This window comes from Lepisma saccharinum, unplaced genomic scaffold (assembly GCF_977018435.1).
Source record: "Lepisma saccharinum unplaced genomic scaffold, izLepSacc3.1 HAP1_SCAFFOLD_232, whole genome shotgun sequence".
Lineage (NCBI taxonomy): Eukaryota > Metazoa > Arthropoda > Insecta > Zygentoma > Lepismatidae > Lepisma > Lepisma saccharinum.
The window spans coordinates 47487-72032 of NW_028143009.1; the positions used below are offsets into that span (position 1 = coordinate 47487).

Here is a 24546-nt window from a genome sequence, read left to right on the forward strand (position 1 = left end):
GGATTAAGGGTATATCATAATCATCATTCTGCCATATATGTCAATGTGTAAAAGTCGGTGGCGGCTATTGGGGGTGTTTGGGGGTAGTTGCCTCCCACTTGTTGCCACTGCACTATGGCCTCTTAATGTTAAGCCTTGTCTACGAAGTAAAACTAAACTGTCCTCCCCCCCTGCCCTCAATTATCGCCCAATTGTCGCTACTGTTTGAAATTAAATGATTTCTCCCATATTTAATGGAGACATAATACTAAGTTTATGGAAGTATGTTCTCCATATAACGTTCGACGATACTGAGTGCATACCTTGAAAAAAAGTTTCTATGGCGAAGTTATTTCCGTGTAAGTTGCTTTCCTTTACATGAAAATTACTTCCCCAAAGGGTGGAAATAATTTAATTGGACACTAAATGTTACGTATTTTTTATTCAAATATAATTTAAGTGAAGATGAAAGACAAACAAACAATGTTATAGGTGCCTGATTTGAAATGTTCGTTGGATTCATATTGATGACGTGTACGACTTTGCTCACTGGGTTATCTAGCAAGTAGCTCAAACATCTTCCGCGTTACCTAAAAGTTAGGAAACAAGTTTAGAGGTTAGATATATTTTGTAAGACATATACAGGGTGTACCAGAAGTGATAGCGCAAACTGAAGCGGTGAAAAGTAGATTATAGTAGAAGCAAAAAGTCTCAGCGAACTTGGGGTCGCAAACGAACAGTTTGCGAGACAATTAAGGTTACGATCGGCCACTGACTTGTTTGTACATTGGCCAACTTTTAAAAAAGGTCTCCCTCCTCTTAGTTAGATTGGAAGGTAGTTGGAAACACTTCATTACTCCTGTATTGGATAAAAAAGTGGGGGAAGGCAGTTGCAGACAAGGCCATCACTACCTTATGCGCACGTATATTTGTTTCCGGAAAGCTTTCTGTTGGAGTCTTGTCAGGCATGATCTGGGCAGTTTGTGGAAGAATTTTGTGTTCCTGCCCCCCCCCCCCCCTTTCTCTGTGTATGTGTGTGTGCGTGCTCGCCGACACCCGTTTCTTTTTTAGTTTGGCGTATTTTTATTGCATCGACTAATTGCTCTTATGGCTGGGAATGAACCAGGTTAGCAATGGGCAAATAAAAAAAATATAAAAAATACCAAAATTCCTGGCATGAGTAGTTAGTAGTAGTAAAGGTTAGGTAAACTTCCTCGTGCGTATAGCAACGTGCCATGAAGGCACATATGTGGCAGTAGGGCACCGCATATTCTCGAGCTCGGCCATTTTGGAGGTGATACGATCAGCACCACGCTCCAGCAGCCTATTTTTCGCCAGGGTTGTAGTAGAAATGTTTTGCATTCTGCGTATGTGACAGTATCCTTTTGATATTGTCCCTGAAGTATCTTTTAAGTTATTTTTTTTCAGGATAAACTAGTTGAAGGCCGCGAGTGGTTCCTGAGAAGTAATGAACATATCACAGAATGCGCACTAGTTTAGCTCACGTTTCTTGGGGGGAGTGGGGAATGATATACAAATTTATTCTACGAATGCTTACGTCATTGTGACAATGGAGTATATTTTGCAGACTAACGAGGAACTGGCGTCTAGACAAAAGGCCAGTATAATGGCCTGTGAAGTTTGGGCTGTGTTCTACGTTTGTGATTGCCTTTCACAAATTTCGTCTTAACACACTTTTCATCCTTATCTGTATGATTACTCAAAAGTGGAAGAAAAGCGAAGTAAAATAAATAAATCAATTGGTCATTGTGTCCCTCGTTTTTCAATATTTCTTCCTGAACGAAAATTAATGTTTCACGGATGTAATGCATCACTATAGTCATGTGAATTATTATTTTTCGTCATCATAGTGTGCTTAATCATTCCTTAAAGCATAGACTTTAAAGATCTTGTCCTTAGTGTAAACGACCTTAACTGTGCGGAAGTTTTTATGTAGGCAAAAAATGGTTAAGAGTAAATCCCAATTGATTGTTAGAAATTTAAAATATTATAACTCTGACGTGACGCATATTAACTGTTCTTAGTTCGCTGTCAAGGAACGATTTCTCCTAACTAAAAAGGATTCCGGCCTCCGTGGTAGAGTGGTTAACACAGCTTGCTTAAACACCGCCTTGGCATTGTGTTCGTTCGGTGTTCATTGTGACTGTCCCTTCATCAACAAGTCCAACAAATGTTTATGGTCATGGAAATTATTTATACAATTTGTTTGAGTAACGTCGTTTTCTACCTCTTGAAATTAATGGTGACTGGAGATGAAAAGACACACGTGGCAGATTGTAACGTGCTTTGAAGACAGAGGTCTTAAGTTCGAACCATGATTAAGGCATGTTTGCCCCATCACATCCACGTTATCAATTGGTCAATCATTCTCATCGCCACGGATTAACCAAGAGGCAAAAAGGCAACGTAATATATCCTAAATGGAAAGAATACAGAAAAGGGGTAAGGAAATGCACATATCGTGTCGAGTCGAGGTTGTGTGTTGCAAGACGGAAATGTGTAACTGTTATCGCAAGAGCACGTTCAATTATATTAGGGCAGAACCATACATCACACAATACAGGTGAAATTGTTGTAGGTTGACGTGAACTGTTAATCTGCCTAAACTCTTAAAATACTCTAATATCAGGTTTTTTGTTCCACTTATTATTTCAATTTTGAGGGTCTTCATGACCGAGTGCTTTGCATACAGCTCTATGAAACCGGAGACCCTATGTTCGATTGATTGATTGATTGATTTGCTTTATTTTACTTTGCTTCTTGTGCCACTTTTGGCTAAGTTGCAAATATGGGGTCGCCTTGTGATCAAGGGTTCCCGGGTTCGATACCCGGTGGAGGCGCATAGTGGTTCGGATCCCACTTTAAACTGTAGGTCCAGTACCGATTAACCTTACTGTGCATAAAGTGGACTTCAAACACAAACTCAATCAAATGTGGGGATGAGTGACGATATGATGAAATTGATGAATGGACACTCACAAATCCATGCCCAGGCCAGGATTCGAATGCGGGACCCCTGGTGTCATAGCGTGATGTGATACGATAACCATCTGCCACTGGGACCGGAATCTAATTTCGAAGCGTGGGTAATATTTAAGAGCTTATTCTGTTCGTTGATTTTTTCTGATCACTCCAACATTCGTCCTTATGTTGAAGTAAACAAGAGGGATATAATATGGTCGTAAAAATAGCAAAGTTACCACATATGCCTGTCACGTGCCGAAAGAAAAAAACATCTTTGATCGTTTTCTTTTTATATTTGTTTTAGAGCTAATGACAAAAGGGAGAAAAGAAACGAAAAAATTAACAACCTATTTTCATTCATGAAGGAAATAAATCGCCAGCTCAGAACCTGAGAGCTCAAAATGGACAACAAATATTTCTTCCGAGGCCAAATGACCACAGAAAGAAACGCTGTGCTAATTCCTTCCTGACTCATGGTTAACATTGCTCTTCTGTGTGGTGTTTACGGCTGACAGCTGTGCAGCTCTTCCTTATTTTGCATAGAGTTTCGGCATTGACGCTGGAGTGTTTCCAATTCAATATCGGTTTTTGTTTGTTGCTTCCAATCTAACTAAGAGGAGGGAGACCTTTTTTTTAAGTTTGCCAGTGTACACATCCTGGGCTTGTCACTTTACAAGTGACGTGCCTGTTATGCCTTCCGGCCTGTACATGACATACCGTTTGTTTACAACCCCGCTTTCGGCAGTGCTCAGTTTTGAAGAAAGAAACCTCGGTGAGCACACCACTTGTGTGTGGTATTAAGTTGTAGCAGTACGAATACGGGGTAACTAAACGACTGCAAAAGGGTATCTATTTATTTCAAATATCCTGAATACAGATAAAATCTATTTTAAATCAGGATATCAACAGAGAAAAATAAATTAACAAATGAGAAGCACGGGCACACACACACATATATAACAAGAATTAAAACAATAACAACTAGAGCACAAGAAATATTAATTGCTCTTCAGCTGGTTGATACACGTCGTTCTGAAAGCCTGTTTGTTCTAAACATGAACGGGTTCAAGTTACAGTGGTGTAAGTCACTTTGTAAAAAAGAAAAGACTTAGACACAGAAACCAGATGGAGATAAGTCAGTCTATCAACAGAAAACGTGAAGTAAGTCAGAGATTCATTCAACTGGCAACAGATGGCAGTGGAAGTTCTATTGATAAAGGAAGCAGCTGTTGTGTTGATCAGCGAAGTGCTGTGAGTCATACTCTTTGCTTTTTTTTAAAAAAAGTTTCTTACACCACTGTAACTTTAACCACATATTGAAGTGAAACAGTGCCCAAATCACAGGGAACAGCGAGTAGAAACCCCTTACAGATAAGGAACCACATCGATGTTAATTTGTTTTATTTTACTTCGCTTTTATGTCATCTTTGGCTAATCACAAAGATGAGGATGATAGGTGAGAAGATGAAATTAATGAAAGCGAGATCACAAACGCATATGGACAGGACACATACAAGCACCACAGAGAATTGTAATGGTTGTCAGTCGAGGCGTCAGACCCTCGGTAGCCTGCAAGATGTTATGACGTTTTTCAAGCACTCTAGGCGTAATACATAAATATTACACGTCATATTACTTCGGTAAAACACAAACGCAACCTCGGATAAAGAAATAAGAAACTACTTACAATTTTTCGATTTCAGGCTTTTGCTATCTTCTTCAGTAGTGGTCATGATAATTTTTTCACCTCATTCTTTATTGATATTTTTTCTTTCCAGAATCGAATACAAGTTGACATAATTTCTACAAAGTTTTATGTTAACAAATTTGAATAGTTTTTTTTACAATATTGTCTGATTTTAACTTATTATTGAATAATTTGAAGAAAAAAAACAGGTTTAAAAAAAATCGCTACTATGTTGGGATATGGTTTGCTATGGTGAACAATAGATGGCTCTGGAGTTATGAGTATTTTTCTAACATTTTTCTTTAATGTTTTACTGTGGTGGAAATGAGTTAGTGTCTTATCTTTTTTACAGAATTTAGAATTTCATTTGAAATTGAGAAGATAAACTACATGTAGGAAGATAACGAAGTTTAATTTGTAATTGCCATAAAGAAAAATGTATGTAATTTTCTTTAATAGAAGTAATAAGAAAGTTCAAGTTTTATTGCTAAATGGCTTCCATATCAATGTAATTTGCATGATATTGATATAATGCAGCCCAGGGTAAAAAGGATGTTGATATTTGGATGTTTCCGGAAAGAACGCTGTGTACACTCCCTCCCCCCCACACACGTGTGTGTGTGTGTGTGTGTGTGTGAATAGTCGTATGTGTATATGCCGACACAGTAAGTACATATTTGAATATTTTACCGAGATGTAGGAGGTGACCCTTTGCGAAGATATCCAAATATCTCTTCCACGTAGGATACCCTAGAATGCATTTCGCAGACTAGCGAGGCTCTGGCGTTTGAACTCACAGTCAGCAAAATCCTCCGTGGGACCCGCGTTGTCTTCTGTCCTTGTGTGTTTGCGATTGTCCCTTCTTCCCTCCCATTCATCTCGATTAGCCATAAGAGCAGGAAAGCGAAGCAAAATAAACTAAATCAATCAGCTTATCATCATTTATCCTTATCTTCGCAATTGGTCAATTCTGGAAAAAAAAACTACGTAGTAAATGAAAGAGAACAAATCTATTAATATTTTACCAAAATTGTGCAGGATAAATGACGCACGAGGTTAAGCCTTTCCAAAAATTAAATTCTGGGTACGCTACAGTTGTGTTGTTAGCAGAATGTTTTCAGACACGTAATGAATTACGTTCTGGCTAATGGGACAAGTGTAGTTTCACATATATACCTAGCCATAATCAAGAAGTGGCTAACCAGTTACGGGGTGGTCAGCACGACGAACCCCCACTACTTGCTGTAGGTTTTCCTGATCGGGTTACGCTCCTCATTCGCAGCTCCCCAATTTTCTCATAATAGTGGGTGGCCACCGGTCCCATACACTGGCCGAAATCTCAAGAGAAAAGTTGTTACGCTTCTCCCAGGAGACTGGAACCTGCGCGCGTCCCGTTGCCGGAGCCTGAGCCTCGGACCGCACGGCCACGGTGCATTAATGTCACATGACATTAGTATTATTACTTCGAGGCTATTTAGGGGATCATTTCCCTATCTTGGGACACTCTGGTAATTACTACAGAGCATTCCCTGACATTCGCTACGAGACTCGGCGGCAAGCGGCCCGGCATCAGCGCTTTTCTTTCCCGATGAACGGGGTCCGCGACAGTCGCCAGAGTCGTCTATGAAAATTACAGTTTTTGTATTGTGTACTACCCTTGACTACAGAAGGTGTTGAAAATGATGTCCTTCAGCTGCAACGCATTCCTGGCATCTCCGAAGAAAATTGGCATTTACACGTGCAAGTTCGTCTACTGTCATTCTACCGATTTCTCGTACAATACTCTCTTTTAACTCACGGATGGTGTGCGGATTGTCTTTGTATACTTTATTTCCCCATTTTTCTTTCCACTTTTATTCAGAACTGACCCTGTTACCCTAAACCGTTTTACGAGGTTTAATATAGTGGTCCTATGTGGAACGGGAACACCAGGAAATTTCGTTGCAAACCGTCGTCGCACTTCTCCACAATTCCTCTTTCCGAAGTAACACTCGACAAGATAAATCCTTTGTTGTAATGCAAACTTTTGTGGTGCCATATTAAGCCACAATCTTCAACACACGGACACGACACAACACAACTTCCGAATGAAGATTATACTGACGTCAGTCTGCAACGTCAACAGAAAGGGAAACAGAGCGAAGGCAGGGAGAGCGAAAGAAACAAACTGTAGCGTGCGACTCTCTCGGAACCGTTCACCGGGAAACACAAGCCCTGACGCTGGGCCGCTTGCCGTCGAGTCTCGTAGCGAATGTCACGGAATGCTCTATATATGCTCACATTTGCTGCCAGTGGCGGCGATTAGGGACGTACGGGAGCAGTTGCCCCCTCACTGTGCTAAACCTTATCTACAAAGAGGAAGTAAACTGCCCTTGCCCCCACCCCAGTTTTGGAACCCAATCGCCGCCACTGTTTGCTGCTCATCAGATTCTGTAATGGCACTAGGTTAGTGTGAATTTACTTTTTGCTATATGCACATTGTCAAATTTTTCTGATTTCTTTTACCAGAATATGTCAGTGACTTATTTACTTACGTTTTTATTAAGTATTTTGGTTATGCAAGCCACGTACTTGAAAGCATATTCGCAGTGATTTTCGTAATCTGTGCCTGTAAGGAAGAAAATAACAGGTTTATAATTGAAATAATTCACTTTTGCCTTCAGTGACACTCTGAGAGTGACATTAGCTATGAAGCCTTGAATATGATAGTGCATTTCGTTACAAATTAAATTTTCATTCAAAATTTCCGAAATAAATGTAATTTATTAAATAATCAGGAAGGTAGCCTCCCCGATGGCTTAGTGGTAATGACGTCGCCTTGTAATAAAGAGATCCTGGGTTCGATGCCCGGTGGAAGCACATTGTACAGTGGTTGGGATCCCACTGTAAACTGTAGGTTCAGTCCCGATTAGCCTATCTGTGAATAAAGTGGATTTAAAACAACAAAAACAAATTCAAACAAACATTGTGGAAGGTATACCTAGTTAATAGATTTTAACGATACATAATGTTACCTGCATGCACGTGTATATCGATGATCTTGTCATCAGCCCCGAAAACTTGATAACATCCCCACAACGATATCTCGAGATAATCAACATCATTCAGCAGCATAAAACTTCAAGACGTATTTTACGTAATACTTTTCTTTGTATCGGATGTCCCCTAAAATTTCTTTCTTTCTTTTAATACGATAATCGGGAGTAATGCTACAGTATAAATTGGAATATTACAGTACTTATCACTGGCAAGTTTTTTCACCTGCTGTTGAACCAGGGACCATTTAATTACAAGGTAATATCCAAAGGGAAGTTCAAAGGTCACTTGACCGCCCTACAAGGAAAAGTACGGCTTACTTTTCCCAAGAAGAATGTGGCGCCTGGTCCCACAGCCAATAAAATCCTCTGTGGAGTTATGTGTTGTCCTTACGTATGCTTTTACAGTTTCAGCTTTTAGAAAAGATTTGGAGATTTTAAGGAAGTTTTATGCAAGGTTATTAGAAGTATAGGTTGGGCCAATCCGTTGTTTACTCGTGATGACGAAATGACGGTAAGAAGTGAATTTATCAATGAAATGAATTCCAAATCTATGCGCTAGCGTTGCACTATGCAGATAGGAAAACCATACCAGAAACTAAACACACGAAATCGAGTACACAAATGAGCATTTCCACCCATTTACATTTTGTGACTTTAGACAAATTGAAAATAAATATCGATAGGTACTTATTGTTATGCGGGACAGAATATTATTAATCTGAACGGGATTTTTTTTTAATCGCGTCATTCGGGACGGGAAATATTCGCAATTTCTCGACTAAGCCCTGCGTCAGGTCAACCTTGCAGCAGGTTTTAGCATATGTAGATCCAAACGTGCGCGCAAGAATATAGTTCCACTGAGACGGGTTCTATTCCGACACAACTGCATACTTGCAAGAAAACAGTTATTTAATTTGTAATATACAGACAAAATAATACATTGATTAGCAGGTATGGACTTAATTGGTTGCAATCACTGTGCAGACGAACTTAGAACCGCAGATTCGCCAACTCGAATCTGTAATGCGTTGAAGAGACATTGAAACTTTAGAGCGAGTCGAGCGAGACTGAATGCGTTGCAGAGCGCGTGAAATCGCTGATACCAGTGTTGCACCTTCCACTATTTTAACCCTATGTTTATTGTAGAGCGGCGAGAATGGCTGAATCTCCTGTTCAGCGCGCGGTTTTACCCGAATGTTATTTTGGGCTTCATCCGAAAGGAAATGTTCTTCAAAGTCAAGCAAGTTGTTTTAAATGCATAATCCTCCTTGCGGCAACAAGATCAAAGTAAAACAGGGCGTGAGGTGATTTGCCGTCAATGTGCACACGAATTGTATCACGGGTGTTGAATGATTTGCGGTTTGAGTTTAGCAAGAGGAAACGATTGTTTGTTGTTTGACGACAAAAGAATCTCCGCGGTATTAAAATATATCGCAGTGAGAAGAAACATGTTTATTATTTGGACGAGACGTCCTTCAACTCGGTGGGTGGGGGAAGGGGTAATAAAACATGGAAGGATACCACCATGCAAAACCACCGCCAGGGCTGAAGAAACCGACGATGAGGGGAAGGGGGAGAGGCTTATTGTTTCACCCACTGGCGGCAATGAAAGCTTTGTTGAAGGCGCATATTTACTGTTCCGCGCAAAGAAAGGGAAGGGTGATTATCAGCAAGAAATGGACAGACCAAGATTTGAATCCTGGTTTAGTGAAGTGATTCATAAATTGAAACCAGAGTAATAGCGACAGACAATGCACCTGATTGTATATATCACCAATAACAAATCATGCTTTTTTGGTGGTACAACTTGAAGTGCGTGTGTCTTACAGTAACGGATGTATTGCGAACGAAGCAACCAAGTTTTTCATAAATCTATTTCTTTCTAAACCAAAAACAATAATTTGTCATTAAATTCAAGAGGAGCCTATCGTTGTTTACTTTTATCTTTGTTTATTTTTATTTTTGCGTGCTCGAAATATACACACATGCTCTCATGTTTAGAAGTTGTTTCGCTCTTATATTAATGACACATTTATTAAATAATATATGCGCAGAAAGTACTTTTAAAATGTTATGTTTCAGGAGACAAAGAGAAGCAAAAATACAATCCACTTGACATGCATGCGGGTTTTGATGTGTTGTGCGGTTGGCAATACTGTAGATTTTCTCAGTGTCTCCGATGTAAGCAGCTCGGCGGTTGAGGAAAGACTGGCACGGAAGATTCTGAGCTCAGTTCTCGCGCGGATTGATACATAAAACCTGCTGCAAGGTTAACCTGACGCTTGGCTTAGTCGCAACGGGAAATTTCCGAAATTTTCCGACGCTCTGGAAATTTCAAATTCTACACGTCATTTTCACCTTAAGTGATTGTCTTTGTATTTCTGGAATGAAAACTAACAATTTCCGATAAGACTTGCAATGTAGAAAAGAAAAGAATAAATACCGTTTTGAAATGACCATTCGGTATTTCCCGACTGCTCGGGATCAAGAAAAGTAGGGAAGTCATTTGTTGAAGTCGGGATCGGGACAGAATTTTTCTTTCCGATCCCGGTCCCGACTTTTCTAGATACCGCACACCACTTGTTATTATTATTTATTACAAGATACATCTTCCAAGTACGTTGAACATAATGTACTGTGTATACCAGAAAAGAAAAGTTCAACTGAGCATTTATGTACGCTATATTTACACTAGGCTATGCACTTGTATTTTTTTCTTCAGTGCACAACATGTTTCCGCGAATATATCAAAGTCTGCCTAACATGAAATGTAATATTGTACAACTTTGCTTTCACGCAAACTTGGCATAAAGTAATATTTCATTCTCACAGGCAGTGGCGTGGGGGAGTTGGTAGATCACCCACATTTTAAAAATCCAATCATGTATCACAGACCTACAACGTTAAACATATGAAGTCAAGCCTTCATTTCTTTCCTAATACTTGTTACATTTAAGATACATTTAAAAGAAAGAGAGAGTTTTCATAAAGTATAATAATAAGTCTAATATAAAATTAGTGTTTAACTGTGGTCGAGCGAGATAACCTTTTTTGGTTAATAGTATAATAAAATTATTTATTTTATAGTTTGATGTTTTACTTAGGAATATATTAATTAATAATATTAATAACGGGAGGAGGGGGGGGGTTCGAGAGGGAGCGGCATCTGCCGCTGCCTCCCAGGGCGGCAAAATTACTAGCGCCGGTCCTGGTGTACACTGTATAAAACACACCTTATTACTGATTTCCTTGGCCCTGGATGTACAGGGTCAAGGAAAACAAAGAAATGAGCATAATTTTCTCTACGGAGAAGATATTGAACCTAAACCAAAAAGAACACAAATAATAAACTCGACAATGTAAATTGATGAGATTTAGTAAATCATTTAATGAAGTGACTAATCGCAAAGGACATAATCAGCTCAGATCCTGTTACTTCTTCATGGTATGTGACGTAATGTTCCCGCCCAACCGTTTGACGGCGTTAGTGGCTATCACATCTCCTTTTCCACAGCCTGTAGTACACATCCTCATCTAGACATTGTTCTTGTTCTGGTCTTTAATATCTGCATACTGCAACACTGTCGTTTTGGCATTTCACGTGACTTTACATTGAAGTGATGGATTCGCTTGGCCGGTCACACGTCATCGCAAGCAAAAACTGCAACCGTTACCATGGTTTTGGGCCAGGGCTGGTTTTATGGGTTTTAGTCTTAGTAGGGAGTTCATCTCCGATCGCCTATGTTGGTATGTGTGTGTACAGGTGGGTGTTATTGATGCTGCAGCATGCAGTGATGTGCGTCTACACGTAAACAACGATAGTCTACATTCTACACGTAAACTATTTTATACAAGTAGATTACGTAATCTATGTAAACAACATGGCGAAAAACAACATAACTTAGCAGAGGGCGCCGTGGAATTAGAAGAAAATTATGCTGCGTATCAGTTGCTGATGTGTGAGAAGAAATTTCCATACTCTTTCTTCCAAATTCGAACAATTTCTCACCTAGGAAGAAACCTAATATAGGAAATATTCTAGTGTTTTATGGGAAAAGACCACTTTTGCCTCACGACTGCCATCTGTTGTTGTTTTTGCATACTATTTATCTTCTTCCATAGTTGATAATAGAAGAGAAGAGAAATTTGTTGTAAATAGGATTCTTTTTATTTCGTTAGGAACCAATATAGTTGAAAATATCACTTTCCTTTCATGAGACCCTTGTAAATTAATTTTAATGCACTTTAGATTGTCTACATAGTCTATGTAAACTACAACCCAATGTAATCTACGCGTAGATTACGTGTAGACAACGCATGCAGATGTAAACTTATTGTCTACGGCACATCACTGAGCATTAGGCTCATTCCTGAAATAGGCCCAGAGTAAAACAGACGAGAATTTTCCGAAAGCTGAACAGTTTTCTATTGCTATATTAACCTGAAAATAAATTTTAGAATGAAATTTGGAGCCCCAATTTCGGACGCCTAGACACAGCATTACGTGTTATACAGTTACTGTGACGTAACTATGACGTCGTTGTGTTTATTGTTCACCGAAGATTTCAAGCATCAGGCCCAATTACGTCTTAATCCGGCCCTGTCTGTGTACACTCACGCACACATACACCCCCCCACACACATATACGTATATATAATATGTACGTAGTTATGTATGTAGGAAAATAGATTGTAAAAATTGGTTGGTGGATTTAAGAACTTGCCCCCCCCCCCCCCATTCTGAAATAAGTTCCGATGTCCCTGCCATTGGATACCCCTTGGATATCCGTGTCGGAAGTTCTGGACGCATAATTTTAATTATTAAGAAAAGTATATTTAAATTTCGGTGTATTCAAATGCTTACGAAATTAAAATGGCATTAGTAGATAGTCAGATAGAAATAATTTTTTTCCGCCGTGAATGTATTACACTACATTATGATTTGGAAAGTTCGTGCTACACCTTAGTTACCTGTCAGGAAGTTAACTTAAAAAATAAAAATAAATAAAATTATATAGAGAGTTGCTTCATGATACAACAATTACCTAAAATATTTAAAAGAAATACATCTAGCTATTAATAAATATACATACAGAAGATAAGCCTTTTATTTTCGTTGTTAAGCAATGATTTTCTAGTCGAAACGAAGTGAGCGATACATGGAAAACTTAGATAATGAATATCCTACCATCTAGTGGAGAAAATATAACATTAGAGTTACCAGTGTTATATTTTCACTAGAGTGCACTGGCGTGTGCATGAGTTTTTCGGAGGGGGCTGGAATTGTGAAGATGGATAGTACATACTTGCGTTCCGGGGGGGGCTTACATTATAAAATATATCGTAATTTCCATTTTAACCTTCGTTTAAAAGTTATTAAAGACAAGAATGGCAATCGAGGTTCATTTTAAGGGGAGTTTCCATTTGCCCCTTTGGTTTTTCCGAGTTATTAACTGCTTTCATTTGAAAATATTTCTTTTCTCAAAATTTGGAGATGGGTCGTAGCCCCATCAGCCCCCACATCCCTGCGTGCGGTTTTAGCGAGATGCATTAGCGTTTCTTGAGTTTCACCCTCCCCACACTCCAAAACAACACTAAAACGTGAGAAAGTCATTTGGCATAATACTATCTAGTATCTCGTTGAGATCTATCACTTAGTTTAATTATCCTGAATATCTCGACTTCCGACACGAAGGGGTATCCAATGGATTGGATATCCAGAACTTCCGGCACGAATATCCAATGGATGTCTATTGGATACTCAGAACTTCCGACACGAATATCCAAGGGATATCCAATGGGTGGATGTCTTTTGGACATTTGCGTGCTGTATTTGGGTAACAGTGACAGTAACAGTGCATCATCATTTCATTCATTCTGTTCTATTGGGTTGGGTACCGCTGTAGTACCGGAACCTCTTTTCTCGCACAATTTAAATTCGGTCCAAATTGCGTATAGTTTCATTGAAGAAAGGTTCCTGGACCTTATTTAAACTGATCTGGAAAAGAACAGGAGTCATTAACCGAAAAACTACTGCATGCTAGCCAACTTAAAATGAATAACAAATCATATCACCTTTCAATATTCATTATTTAACATGCAAGGCAAGGGCCCTTTAAAGTCATGTTCCAACCCACACTGCGGGGTTTTGCGGTTTGTAGATCCGGCACTGACGCATGTTGATATAATATTCCCCAGCACTTGACCTTACTATTAAGCTATTCTTACCATGTTTTTCAAACTTAACATTGTGAAAGCAACCTTCCAATGGGCTATCCAGTGTTTCCATCTCCTGTCCATCGGTGTCGAGCTTCGATTCTGAAATTTTTCTCCACATGCCTCGCCAGTCAACACTGTTGCCGTCTATCTAGAAGATAAACGGATTTTTCGGTATTACAGTGTATCATCACACTTAATTTCTCCAACCGTAGTTTCCCTTTATTACAGAATGAACGTTCTCGTGTCTCAAAATGATGAGATAAATGTGCAGATCAGTTATGCCGCCATCTAGTGGGCGGTAACGCTAAGATACAAGAAATTGGTGAGTAGATATATTTTTACATATTTTATATATGTTCGCTATAAACTCAAGGCTTTCCAATCTTACGCCTTACGCTTTGTGCCAACATAAGATTCACTTCCTAGCATATATATTCTGATATCTTCTTCCAAAAGAGGCTTATACAGTGTGTTTCAAAAAGAATGACCCGATTATAAATGCTCTATGTGCCCTCCACCTGCTGCACGGATAACATCAAGACGATGGCTCAATCCGTTCCAAACGCCTCACTGCGTCTGAGAGTGTCTTCTTCCACAGAATTTACTGCACCCGTGATTCTGTCCTTGAGCTCATCCAAGTCAATGGAACAAAAACACATTGTTTTACGTATCCCACAAGAAAAGGGGTTAACGTCTGGAGATCATGGGGGCCACACAAGTGTAGTGCCAAGTCTTCTATTGCATAGATGCCATTTTGTGAACGACTAAGTTTAGCGTCCATTTGGGCGTTACTTTTGGTGTCTAACGGTAGTCATTTGAAATTCTAGGCCACTGGCAGTACGTGGTTGCACAGATATAATGTTTTAAAATCGAGTCATTCTTTTTTAAACACACTATATTATTATTACTATTATTATTTTAAGTGTGCGTGTTTCCTATTTGGTGTAATATTTTTGTATTTCCTGTTACTTGTACAACTACTTTTTTCTGAATAAATAAGGAAATACACAAATAAAAAGTATAAAATATGAACACAGAACAGAATAAAATTAAATGTCAATTTTTAATTGTCAACCTTCGTGATCTCGAGATTCGGTAAATTCTTCTTAAAAAAGCGTATGTCGCGATCCCATCAATTTTATTCATTTCCTTTCTATGCTTCTACTTTTTTTTTTTTTAATATTTCTACATTAATTTCCCTTAAATTTAAACATTACCAGAGGCGTCTCGTCAACGCATGCGGTGCATGCTGCGCATGCGTCAATTGTGGGAAAAAGACAGCTTGCTCTGCGACGACATTCATGAGCATTTCTACACTCTAATTTATTTATATATATGAGACGTATTTATTTTGCACGAGAGTGCTGAACTAAGCTTATATTACATTTCTTGGATCTGAAGTGAAAGAAAGTAATAATTCTTTTCCCACACTTCAGATCCAAGAAATGCAATATAAGCTTAGTTCAGCGCTTTCGTGTAAAATAAATACTTCTCCTATATGAAGAAATTAGAATGTAGAAATGCTCATGAATGTCGTCGCAGAGCAAGCTGTCCATTTTCCCACAATTGACGCATGCGCAGCATGCACCGCATGCGTTCACGAGACGCCTCTGAACATTACTCTTAAATTTAAACATTAAGAAATAAATTTTGACATAATCATAGAGAGTAATAGATCGAATAGGCCTATGCTTTTGACAAATATTAAGTTAGGTTTAAATTAGTTGTCAACCAGTGAATCTAATGAAATCTTATGGTTTACTCAGGCCAACATCATTAAATTAATTTCAAATTAATTTGAGATCTCCGATGACGTAGAGGTAACTTTGTCGCCTTGTTATAAAGGGATCCCGGGTTTGATACCCGGTGGAGGCACATAGTGGTTCGCACTAAACTTTAAACTGTAGGTCCAGTCCAGAGTAGCCTTTCTGTGAATAAGGTGGATTTTAGAGAAAATCAAACTCGTGAAATTAATTTGGCAAGTGCTAGTTTTCATATCCATTTCATAGAAATTAATGAGACTTTTTGCTTCAGAAATTATTTTTTAATGACAATTGCTGTGTAAACTTAATTACAAATTTCAGGGGAAACCTCTCGGTTAAAACATTTACCCTTCAATCGTAAATTGCGGAGAAGCATTCAAAAACACTTAGCAAGGAAGATAGATATATAAAATGTAGTTATAATTCGTGATCCATACTTACATATCGTAATCTCTTAAGAATGCAGAACCCGTAACACTGTAAATATAAATGAAATAAAAGACAGCAGAAAGATTATGTTGTATGAGTAAACAACATAGTTTTGGGTGAAGATTACTAAGTTTGTGTTGCATGTTTTTGGGGATGAATTCTTTACCAGCCGAGGGCGCTTTTACTTAATATGATTGCAAGTTACTTCAGTACCAATTACCTTTGCATTGAAAATACTGAGCTGTGCATACTTTTTTTTGCTTTTCTCGGGCAGACTTTTAACCTTCCAAACTATTTGTCTTCGTGTTGGCAGATGACAACAGTGTTTTATCAAATGTTTTGAGCTCGTCTCTTCCACTGTTTTGTGAGGGAGATTTTTAGAAAAAAATCTTACTTTTTAATGTATTGAGTGTGTCTTTACAACCTTGCACTTTTAGCTTTTCTCAAGGTGTATTTTACACCCCTTCATTTAATATTTTAAGTAAGAATATTAGATAAGGGGATATTTCCCCCTACACATTGAAGGGTGCAAAATGACCTATTGTGCCGACCCACTCAACAGTTCTAATTGAATCAATACTTTCATTTTTAATAATAGTTATAGTGCACATTCTATAATGAAATTGAATTGGGGGCAGAGATGAAACGAGTTAAATAAATGTTTTTTTTTTCATCAAAATATTCATTTTTTGATGTGCGTATCCAGACTTTTTCCAGGAGGGTAAACAAAGCTTTTCCGAGGGGCGCAAACAAAACATTCCCAGTAAGAGCAATGCTTTATTTCGAATTATTTGAAAAGAAAATATTTATTTCACGTTAAAAAAGCACAATGGACAGAATGAAATTTCATCACTCATTTTCCAGGGGGAGAGGGCAAGTATCTCCCTTGTTCCCCTTTCAGTAGAAGCCTTTCTGGGAAATCCGATTACTTATGATTCCAGCCCCAGGGCAAATCAGAAGACCCAGAAGGCTTCTGAGTCCAGAGCCCCTGTCGGTGGGTATAAGGCTGAAAAGGTCTTCCAGCAGGCTTTCTAGTGGCGGGAATTGTACCAAGGTATACCTTGTAAGGTACCATATTTCACCGCATAATCGTTGCTCCCTGTTTATTCAGTACAAAAAATGGTTTATAACTTTTCATCGTAAGGGCGTCAAATAACGAAACCAATGATAGCGGCGCAGAAACTTTGGATACAGTATTAGTTTCTTAAAGTTCGTAGTCTGCAACACTATGGTAAATTTTTCTCACCTGCAATATTTCGACTACAATGCACATATCAATAACAGCTAATGTGTTAACTTTTTTACAGACAAGAAATATGTTCGTCTATTTAGACTTTTAATGTACTAGTATTCCGTGCATCCTAATCTTACACCAAAGACAGAATACCTACTAATAAATAATTTTTAGTACCACACACACACACACACAGTTTTATTTAAGAAAAAGAAAATTCACATTATGGTCACGCCCCCACTTTTTTGTAAAAGACATTGGCATAAAATATCCTACTAGTATGCGGTGAAATAACCTAAGGTGACTTTTTATAGATTGCTAGCCTTTCACGAAAGACATGAGTTATTATTTTCTAGGACTGGCGAAAGGATTTTAAGGTGCAAAATTATGGTTGGGAAAGGGAAAAAAGGTTCTGAAAATGTTTTCAAAAAGGTTCAATAGATGGTGCTGATAAAATACTCTCTTTATTCTGCGCCTTCTATATATAATGAGCGCGGACCGCAGAGAGAACTGTAGTTCTGCCGAATAGGTTTTGTTGAAGTTTGTGTTTTCTCTCGCGGGTTTTGCTACATTATCTTGGGAACTATTGGGGCTGCAATGATTATATTACACCATTTTATAGCTCTCATTCTGTTCTACAAAATGAGACTGTAGGATCTTATGTAGCTGCTCAAGACGAGTGAAAATAATTTATTTTTGTCCAATTGTTTGAAAAAAACATGAAAGAAATGGAAGGTAAAAGGTGCTGAAGCATCCATCAAAGAGGGAATAAATGTGCTAATCTCACGAAAAGGTGCAACAAAGTGTGTTCATTTTACTTTATTTCATGTCCTAAAATACAGTTCTCAAACGATCGGTATGAGGGCTGCTATATTTTTGGAAAGGTGCCCTAATTATGACTATGAGTCAACCAGGTTTTACCTTTATAGCCCTGGCATGGACTTCCGGAAGGTTGGCAAGAGGGGGCACCCCCCCCCCTTGGAAAGTGATAGTCAACCAAAATAATATAGACATGTTAATTATTGCATGAACATGATAACTTCAAATTGAAGCAATGTTTTTTGAGGGGGACAACACTGTGGGGGAAAATGTGTATTTTCCCCCCTCTGGAAAACAGTACCTTACTTGCCCCTCCTGGAAAAATTCCTGCGGACGTCCATGAGCCCTGGTAGTCTCAGATGGCAGAGGCGGGCGGCACACCATCAAATATGGGCACTTCGGTGCTTAGAACAGGAAAACTAGGAGCAGGAAAAATCGATTCGTTTGGTAGCCCCATACTCACCTTGACAGCAGTGTGCTCTTCTCCATGAAGAAAGGTTTCTCCAAGAAATAGCTCGAAAGCTTCTGAAACATAATAAATCCAATTAGACAAAATACTTTAGAGCGACTCAACTGGATATTTGTTCGAATGGGATGGAATTGCAAAGGTTCTATGGAGGGAGGGCGATAAACTAGAAAATATTTCACAACTTCTATTTTAACCTTCATTTTAAAAGTTGTTAGAAGACATCGGTGGTCATTTTAAGAAGGTTCGCATTTACCATTTTGTTTTTCGCGAGTTCCTGTTCTGTTTCATAGAACGAAAAATTCTGGAGTAGCCTCATCAGATCCCCCTTTGCTTACGCCAGTGCTCGTACAAGAGAATAGAAATTTGACAATAATTTCATATTTTACCGAAAGATGGCAGTGTGTAGATCATTAAAAGAGATTAACCGTAACAAAGATAATAATTTTATATCTGAAGGAAGATGTAGATCAGAAACTTGAAAGATATATAATGGATTTTCTTGGTGTTATAAATTTAATATGAAATACCAGAAGAGAAAATGTGTGATCACAATGACGGAAGATATCTTAACAAAATATGCTCTATATATTATTTCTACAGATTTATAGATTTTTTTATGTTAATTCGTTAATCAATAACTGATTTGTCAAATGTGATTTATTTTCCAGAGCCGGCCCTAGGGCATTCGTCCGAGGCCCCGCGCAAATAAAATTAATTGTATGCGGTTTATTACTTATGTTACGTGCAAGAACGGCAAACACAAGAAAGTCGCCAGATAAAGTAGTTCACGGGAGCGACAATAGATGTCAGCGCGCTGCAGTACGAAAGGCGGAAATAGATTGTAGAGATAAGAAGAAAGATGATTGTATATATAATAATAATAATTAGGAAACAAATGAATAAATAATACAAAATTATGTATCTTAAAGAATAGACAGATTGTAAATGATAAACTATTAAGATAAAGTATATATTAACATGAATGAAATTGAGGAAAGTTGATAACCGAGGAGATGATTATGAAATTTTGTCCTTTCAAATTCGTCTGAAGAAACTCAAGATTCCAATGATAAATCTCGATCAGTGATCGGTTAGTTCGTATGAACTATAGATCATTACCAGTGCGTAGTTAGAGATCGGTTAGTTCATTGAACTCTCCAGCCTAATTATTGCTTATTTTTCTGGGAGCAGAAAAAGGTTTATTATCCATTTTGCCTTGACTCATCTCACTCAACAGGTCGCTAGGTGCCGTGGCTTGCCGCGAGTTGATAGCTTCCTGGAGATGAGGACTTGCTCTAAAAAAGGTTTATTATCCAAAATTTGTCCTTTTCTGATTTGGTATATTCTCTTTGTTTGGCCAAGGAGGCGGCGCTAGTTCTAAGATTAGACACCCCTAAAATGTTATTTTCGAGTATAGTTTCGACTAGGTCGTTATGCCAAAGAAAGGAGCGAAGAGAGCTGGCAAAAGAGTACGTGAATTCATCTTGGAATGCCGACGACAATAAGGCGGAGAGACGATTCAACCTCCCGTTATTAGCAGATATCCGCTAAGTTAGGTCTCCAATATGACATATCAAGGAGAGAGAAGGAATTTAAGCTTGTAGCTATACAAGAATTAACGTCAACACAGGGCATTTACGACAACAGTAAAGGAAGATATGACGAAGACCCAAAAAAAAATTTAAAAAAGAAACTCATCTTTAGAAGATAATATAAAGATGACATAATTGCAAGTTATACACCCATAACAGAAATTTTCCAATGATTGATTGTAAATAGAAAGAAGAAATTTCCAATGATTGATTGTAAATAGAAATTAAGAAAAAGAAGTTCCAATGACTGATTGTAAATAGAAAGAAGAAATTTCCAATGATTGATTGTAAATAGAAATTAAGAAAAAGAAGTTCCAATGACTGATTGAATGAAGAAGAAGCCTTTCAACATTAAGAAGAAGTTTCCAATGATTGATTGAAAGAAGAAGAAGCCTTTCAACATTAAGAAGAAGTTTCCAATGTTTGATTGAAAGAAGAAGAAGCCTTTCAACATTAAGAAGAAGTTTTCAATGACTGCTTGAAAGAAGAAGAAGCCTTTCAACATTAAGAAGAAGTTTCCAATGATTGATTGAAAGAAGAAGAAGCCTTTCAACATTAAGAAGAAGTTTCTAATGATTGATTGAAAGAAGAAGAAGCCTTTGTCGTGCCAGTTTCAGACGACACAATGAATGTTGCAAGGAGGAATGGTTTCTCGGAATCGACAAGAGATGGCAGCACGCTATGTAAAGAGGAGTGAAGGAAATTATAAAAAACTTAGAGCGGAGAAGAGGGATTATATATATTATAGTAAATTGAGAAATATATAAAAGAAGAGTTCAAATACTATAATAGAAGTAAATAGAATGATGTATATAGTAATTTGAAAGAATTAAGAATATAGCCGCATATGAAACGTTTAGGAAAGTTATTAAACGAGCAAATGAATTCAGAAATGTATCTCAATTTCTTTTTGATTCTCTGACGAGGAGAACATCGTCAGCTTTTGCATTTGTCCGTTCCCCGGTGGCGCTGTGTCAAATTAGACGCCCCGAAGCACTTTTCGGTTGCGCTTTTTATTAGTCGCACTGGGCCATTGGCAGCGCTCGTTATTAGCGATCCTGGTTATTCCCCTTTGGTCGTCAAATAGGAGGTGGCGCTATTGTCAGTTTAGTCGACCCTACTCTTTCTACAAGTATAGCTTGTATTGTTTGACAAAGAAGCGGGGGGAAAGCGAGCACATAAATAAGATTACGCTTTAAAGGAAGATAATAAATTAAACGAAGAAAAGAAGAAGAATCCTTTTCGATTATCAAAGAAGAAGAAGCCTTTTGATAATAAAAGAAGAAGAAGCCTTTTCCATATTAAAAGAAGACGAAGCTGTTTCCATAATAAAAGAAGAAGAAGCTTTTTCCATATTAAAAGAAGAAGCCTTTTAGAAGAAGAAGAAGCCGTTTCCATAGTAAAAGAAGAAGAAGAAGAAGCTTTTTCCATATTAAAAGAAGAAGAAGCCTTTTAAAAGAAGAAGCCATTAAAAGAAGAAGAAGCCTTTTCAATTATACATATATATATATGTATATATATATATATATTATATATATATATATATATTTCTCTGTATTTTGTCAAGTTCTCAGAATATAGATCCGCATTTCACTATATCCTCTTGGCTATAAAACGCTTTCTTATTTGGAATTCTCAAACAAAGAACCCATCCCCCTGAGATTAAGATATCTGTAGCCGTGGTAAATAACATGTAAGTACGTACCCACAAGGGGCGTAGCACCTTTCAACTTCAAGAAGAAGTTTCCAATGATTGATTGAAAGAAGAAGAAGCCTTTCAACATTAAGAAGAAGTTTCCAATGACTGATTGAAAGAAGAAGAAGCCTTTCAACATTAAGAAGAAGTTCCCAATGATTGATTGAAAGAAGAATAAGCCTTTCAACATTAAGAAGAAGTTTCCAATGATTGACTGAAAGAAGAAGAAGCCTTTCAACATTGTAAGAAGAAGTTTCCAATGATTGATTGAAAGAAGAAGAAGCCTTTCAACATTGTAAGAAGAAGTTTCCAATGATTGATTGAAAGAAGAAGAAGCCTTTCAACACTATAATAAGAAGTTTCCAATTGATTGAAAGAAGGAGAAGCCTTACAGAATCGTAAAAATCCTAAAGCAGAAGCCTGTGAAATGTGAGAAGAAGGACCATAATCTATAGAATCATTACAACGTAGAAAGGAAGATAAACTTATTAATAATTAAAGGCAATTGTATAATAAAAAGAATACTATTCAGCATATAAATTGTATAGATGTTTTTTCCAGAATATATTTTCGGTTTAGATCTTCCGTGGTGGATCTTTCAAGTATAAACGTTATTACTCAATCCTAATAGCCCTAGGTATGTTTTGTTTCTACTCTGAGCTAAGCTGGCTCATGCCAAACAGAACGTGGCAGTTATCACGAGTTTATAGGATCAGGTGCTTCCAATTTTAGCAATTACGTAATTTAATTTTTATTGACTTATTGGATTATTTTAATATCACAATATCAAAAATTATTGAAATCATAGGTTGAAATATTTCAACAAAAAATACTTAACATATAATATTATAGAATGACACAATGAAGTGAAAATGTTTTATTTGAAACAATGTGAATTCACTACTGTGTGAAAATTTAATAAAAAGTAAGCAAAAGTGTCGCGTCTGACTACCAAGCGAGACACCCGGGTTCGATCCACGGTGGGGGTGAACCTGGATATTTTCCACCTGTTCAAGTGGCTCCGGTGCCCACCCAGCGTCGTACAAAGTGGGTACCTGGAAGAAACTCTGGGGGGTATAGGCGGCCAGGGGCGTGGCGAGGTTCACATCACGCCCACCTTCGGCCGTGATCAAGAGAGTGTGGGGCCCTAACTCAGTCAAAGTAAGGTGGAGGAATGTCAGGGAACCTTTCAAAAAGAGTAACTGTTACCAGGGTGCGAAATCATTTAAGACTGGTGGGGGAGAAAGATCTTAATATACAACCCCCCCCCACAAACATACATATAAATTATACGATATACATATTTATAATGTTATTAAAAGTAAAAATAAATTTCTAAATTAAATTACTATATTAAAAATATATTATTATTACTAATTACCCTAAAATAAATAAATTTGTTACTTTTAAATATATCAGATATTATAAAGTAGCAAAATAATTTCTTTACTAACTGGTTAAAGATGTTAATAAATCATGAAATAGTTGAAGTGTTTTTATTATATGTAAGTTTCTATTTAGTTTTTGCTTTATGTTAATATAAATTAATGTACTAATTATTGTTTTGCATTCTTATTGTGCGTATTGATGTAGATTTGTTAATGATCTCTTGAGAGAGAAAAAGCATTGAACACTCACAAATACACTAATTTGTGTATGTATTTGATATTATACTTAGTACAGTATATTTGAAATTAGAAGTAATTGTTTATATTTTGTTTGTTGTAACAAAAACTCTCACCCCCGATTTTTTTGAAGGGGGTATTTTTGAGGCCAAGATTGTTGGGGGGGTGGGGGAAATCCCCAGAATTTCTGTTGTGTAATTTATTCCTTTTTCGCTCTCTTTTCTCTACTATTCTTTTCTCTTATTCTCTCTTTTCTGCCTATCTCTATTTTATGCCTATCTATTTTCTGTCTATCTCTATTTTCTGTCTCTCATTTCCCTTCTGCTCATACTTTTCGATCTTACGCCCGCTAACCGTGGGTTTGAATTTTTGTATTAGTTTCCAATACTGCATATAGATGGCACACACACATGCATTACATGGGCAAGTCATGCAGAAATACAACCAGTTAACTGATCATCGCTAACTTCACAATGAGAAACCAACTTTAAATTGCGTCATTTTTAGCAAGTAGTTAATACGTGATATAATTTTGAACGTTTTTTTTCCAATGCTATTTTCATTGTAACTTGAATCAAATGGAGTGAGAAATTCTTATTTATGAAAGAAATGAAATGAAATTCAAACCACAACTGTATCAATCTAACTATAGTTGTCTGTGACAACTTGCACATTATTTGAAGTAACAAACATTTTAAAAATTTTAACTTCTTACAAATATAAAACCTTAAACGCTCAGGTTCGTTACAACCTAAAAAATTTGAAAAATGCCTTCAAATTATGATTAATTTTCACTCTTAAAATGAAAGCTTGATTTTTTTCATAAATTACAAGAGAGTAGTTGAATAATTCGATATAGCCGTTGCTATAAGTGCTAATGAATTTTTCTTTATTATTACTTCAACGTTACATAAAATGCACCTGAAACCCTGTGTAAAGCATTCATCTCCTTTGAGCGCACCTTTCATGATACAGTAGCCTGTCAGAATCTAAAAATATAGTTGTGTCTCT

At 37.4% G+C, this 24546-nt stretch overlaps 1 protein-coding gene across 5 annotated transcripts in view; it reads right to left on the reverse strand.

Moving 5' to 3' along the window:
• Positions 1-408: 408 nt before the first annotated feature.
• LOC145982537 (uncharacterized) overlaps positions 409-24546 on the reverse strand; it is a 31752-nt gene continuing 7614 nt past the window's right edge. Inside the window, exons 3-7 of one of the 5 annotated variants that reach the window (XM_083115991.1) lie at positions 18617-18675; positions 16113-16148; positions 13918-14056; positions 7186-7259; positions 409-569 (exon numbers count right to left, since the gene is read on the reverse strand). In XM_083115991.1, the coding sequence (XP_082972117.1) occupies positions 534-569; positions 7186-7259; positions 13918-14056; positions 16113-16148; positions 18617-18675 (344 nt within the window). In that variant the 3' untranslated portion in view covers positions 409-533. Of the gene's footprint in view, positions 570-7185; positions 7260-13917; positions 14057-16112; positions 16149-18616; positions 18679-24546 lie in introns of all 5 variants that reach the window. The other 4 variants (XM_083115992.1, XM_083115990.1, XM_083115993.1 and 1 more) reach the window with 4 other exon arrangements.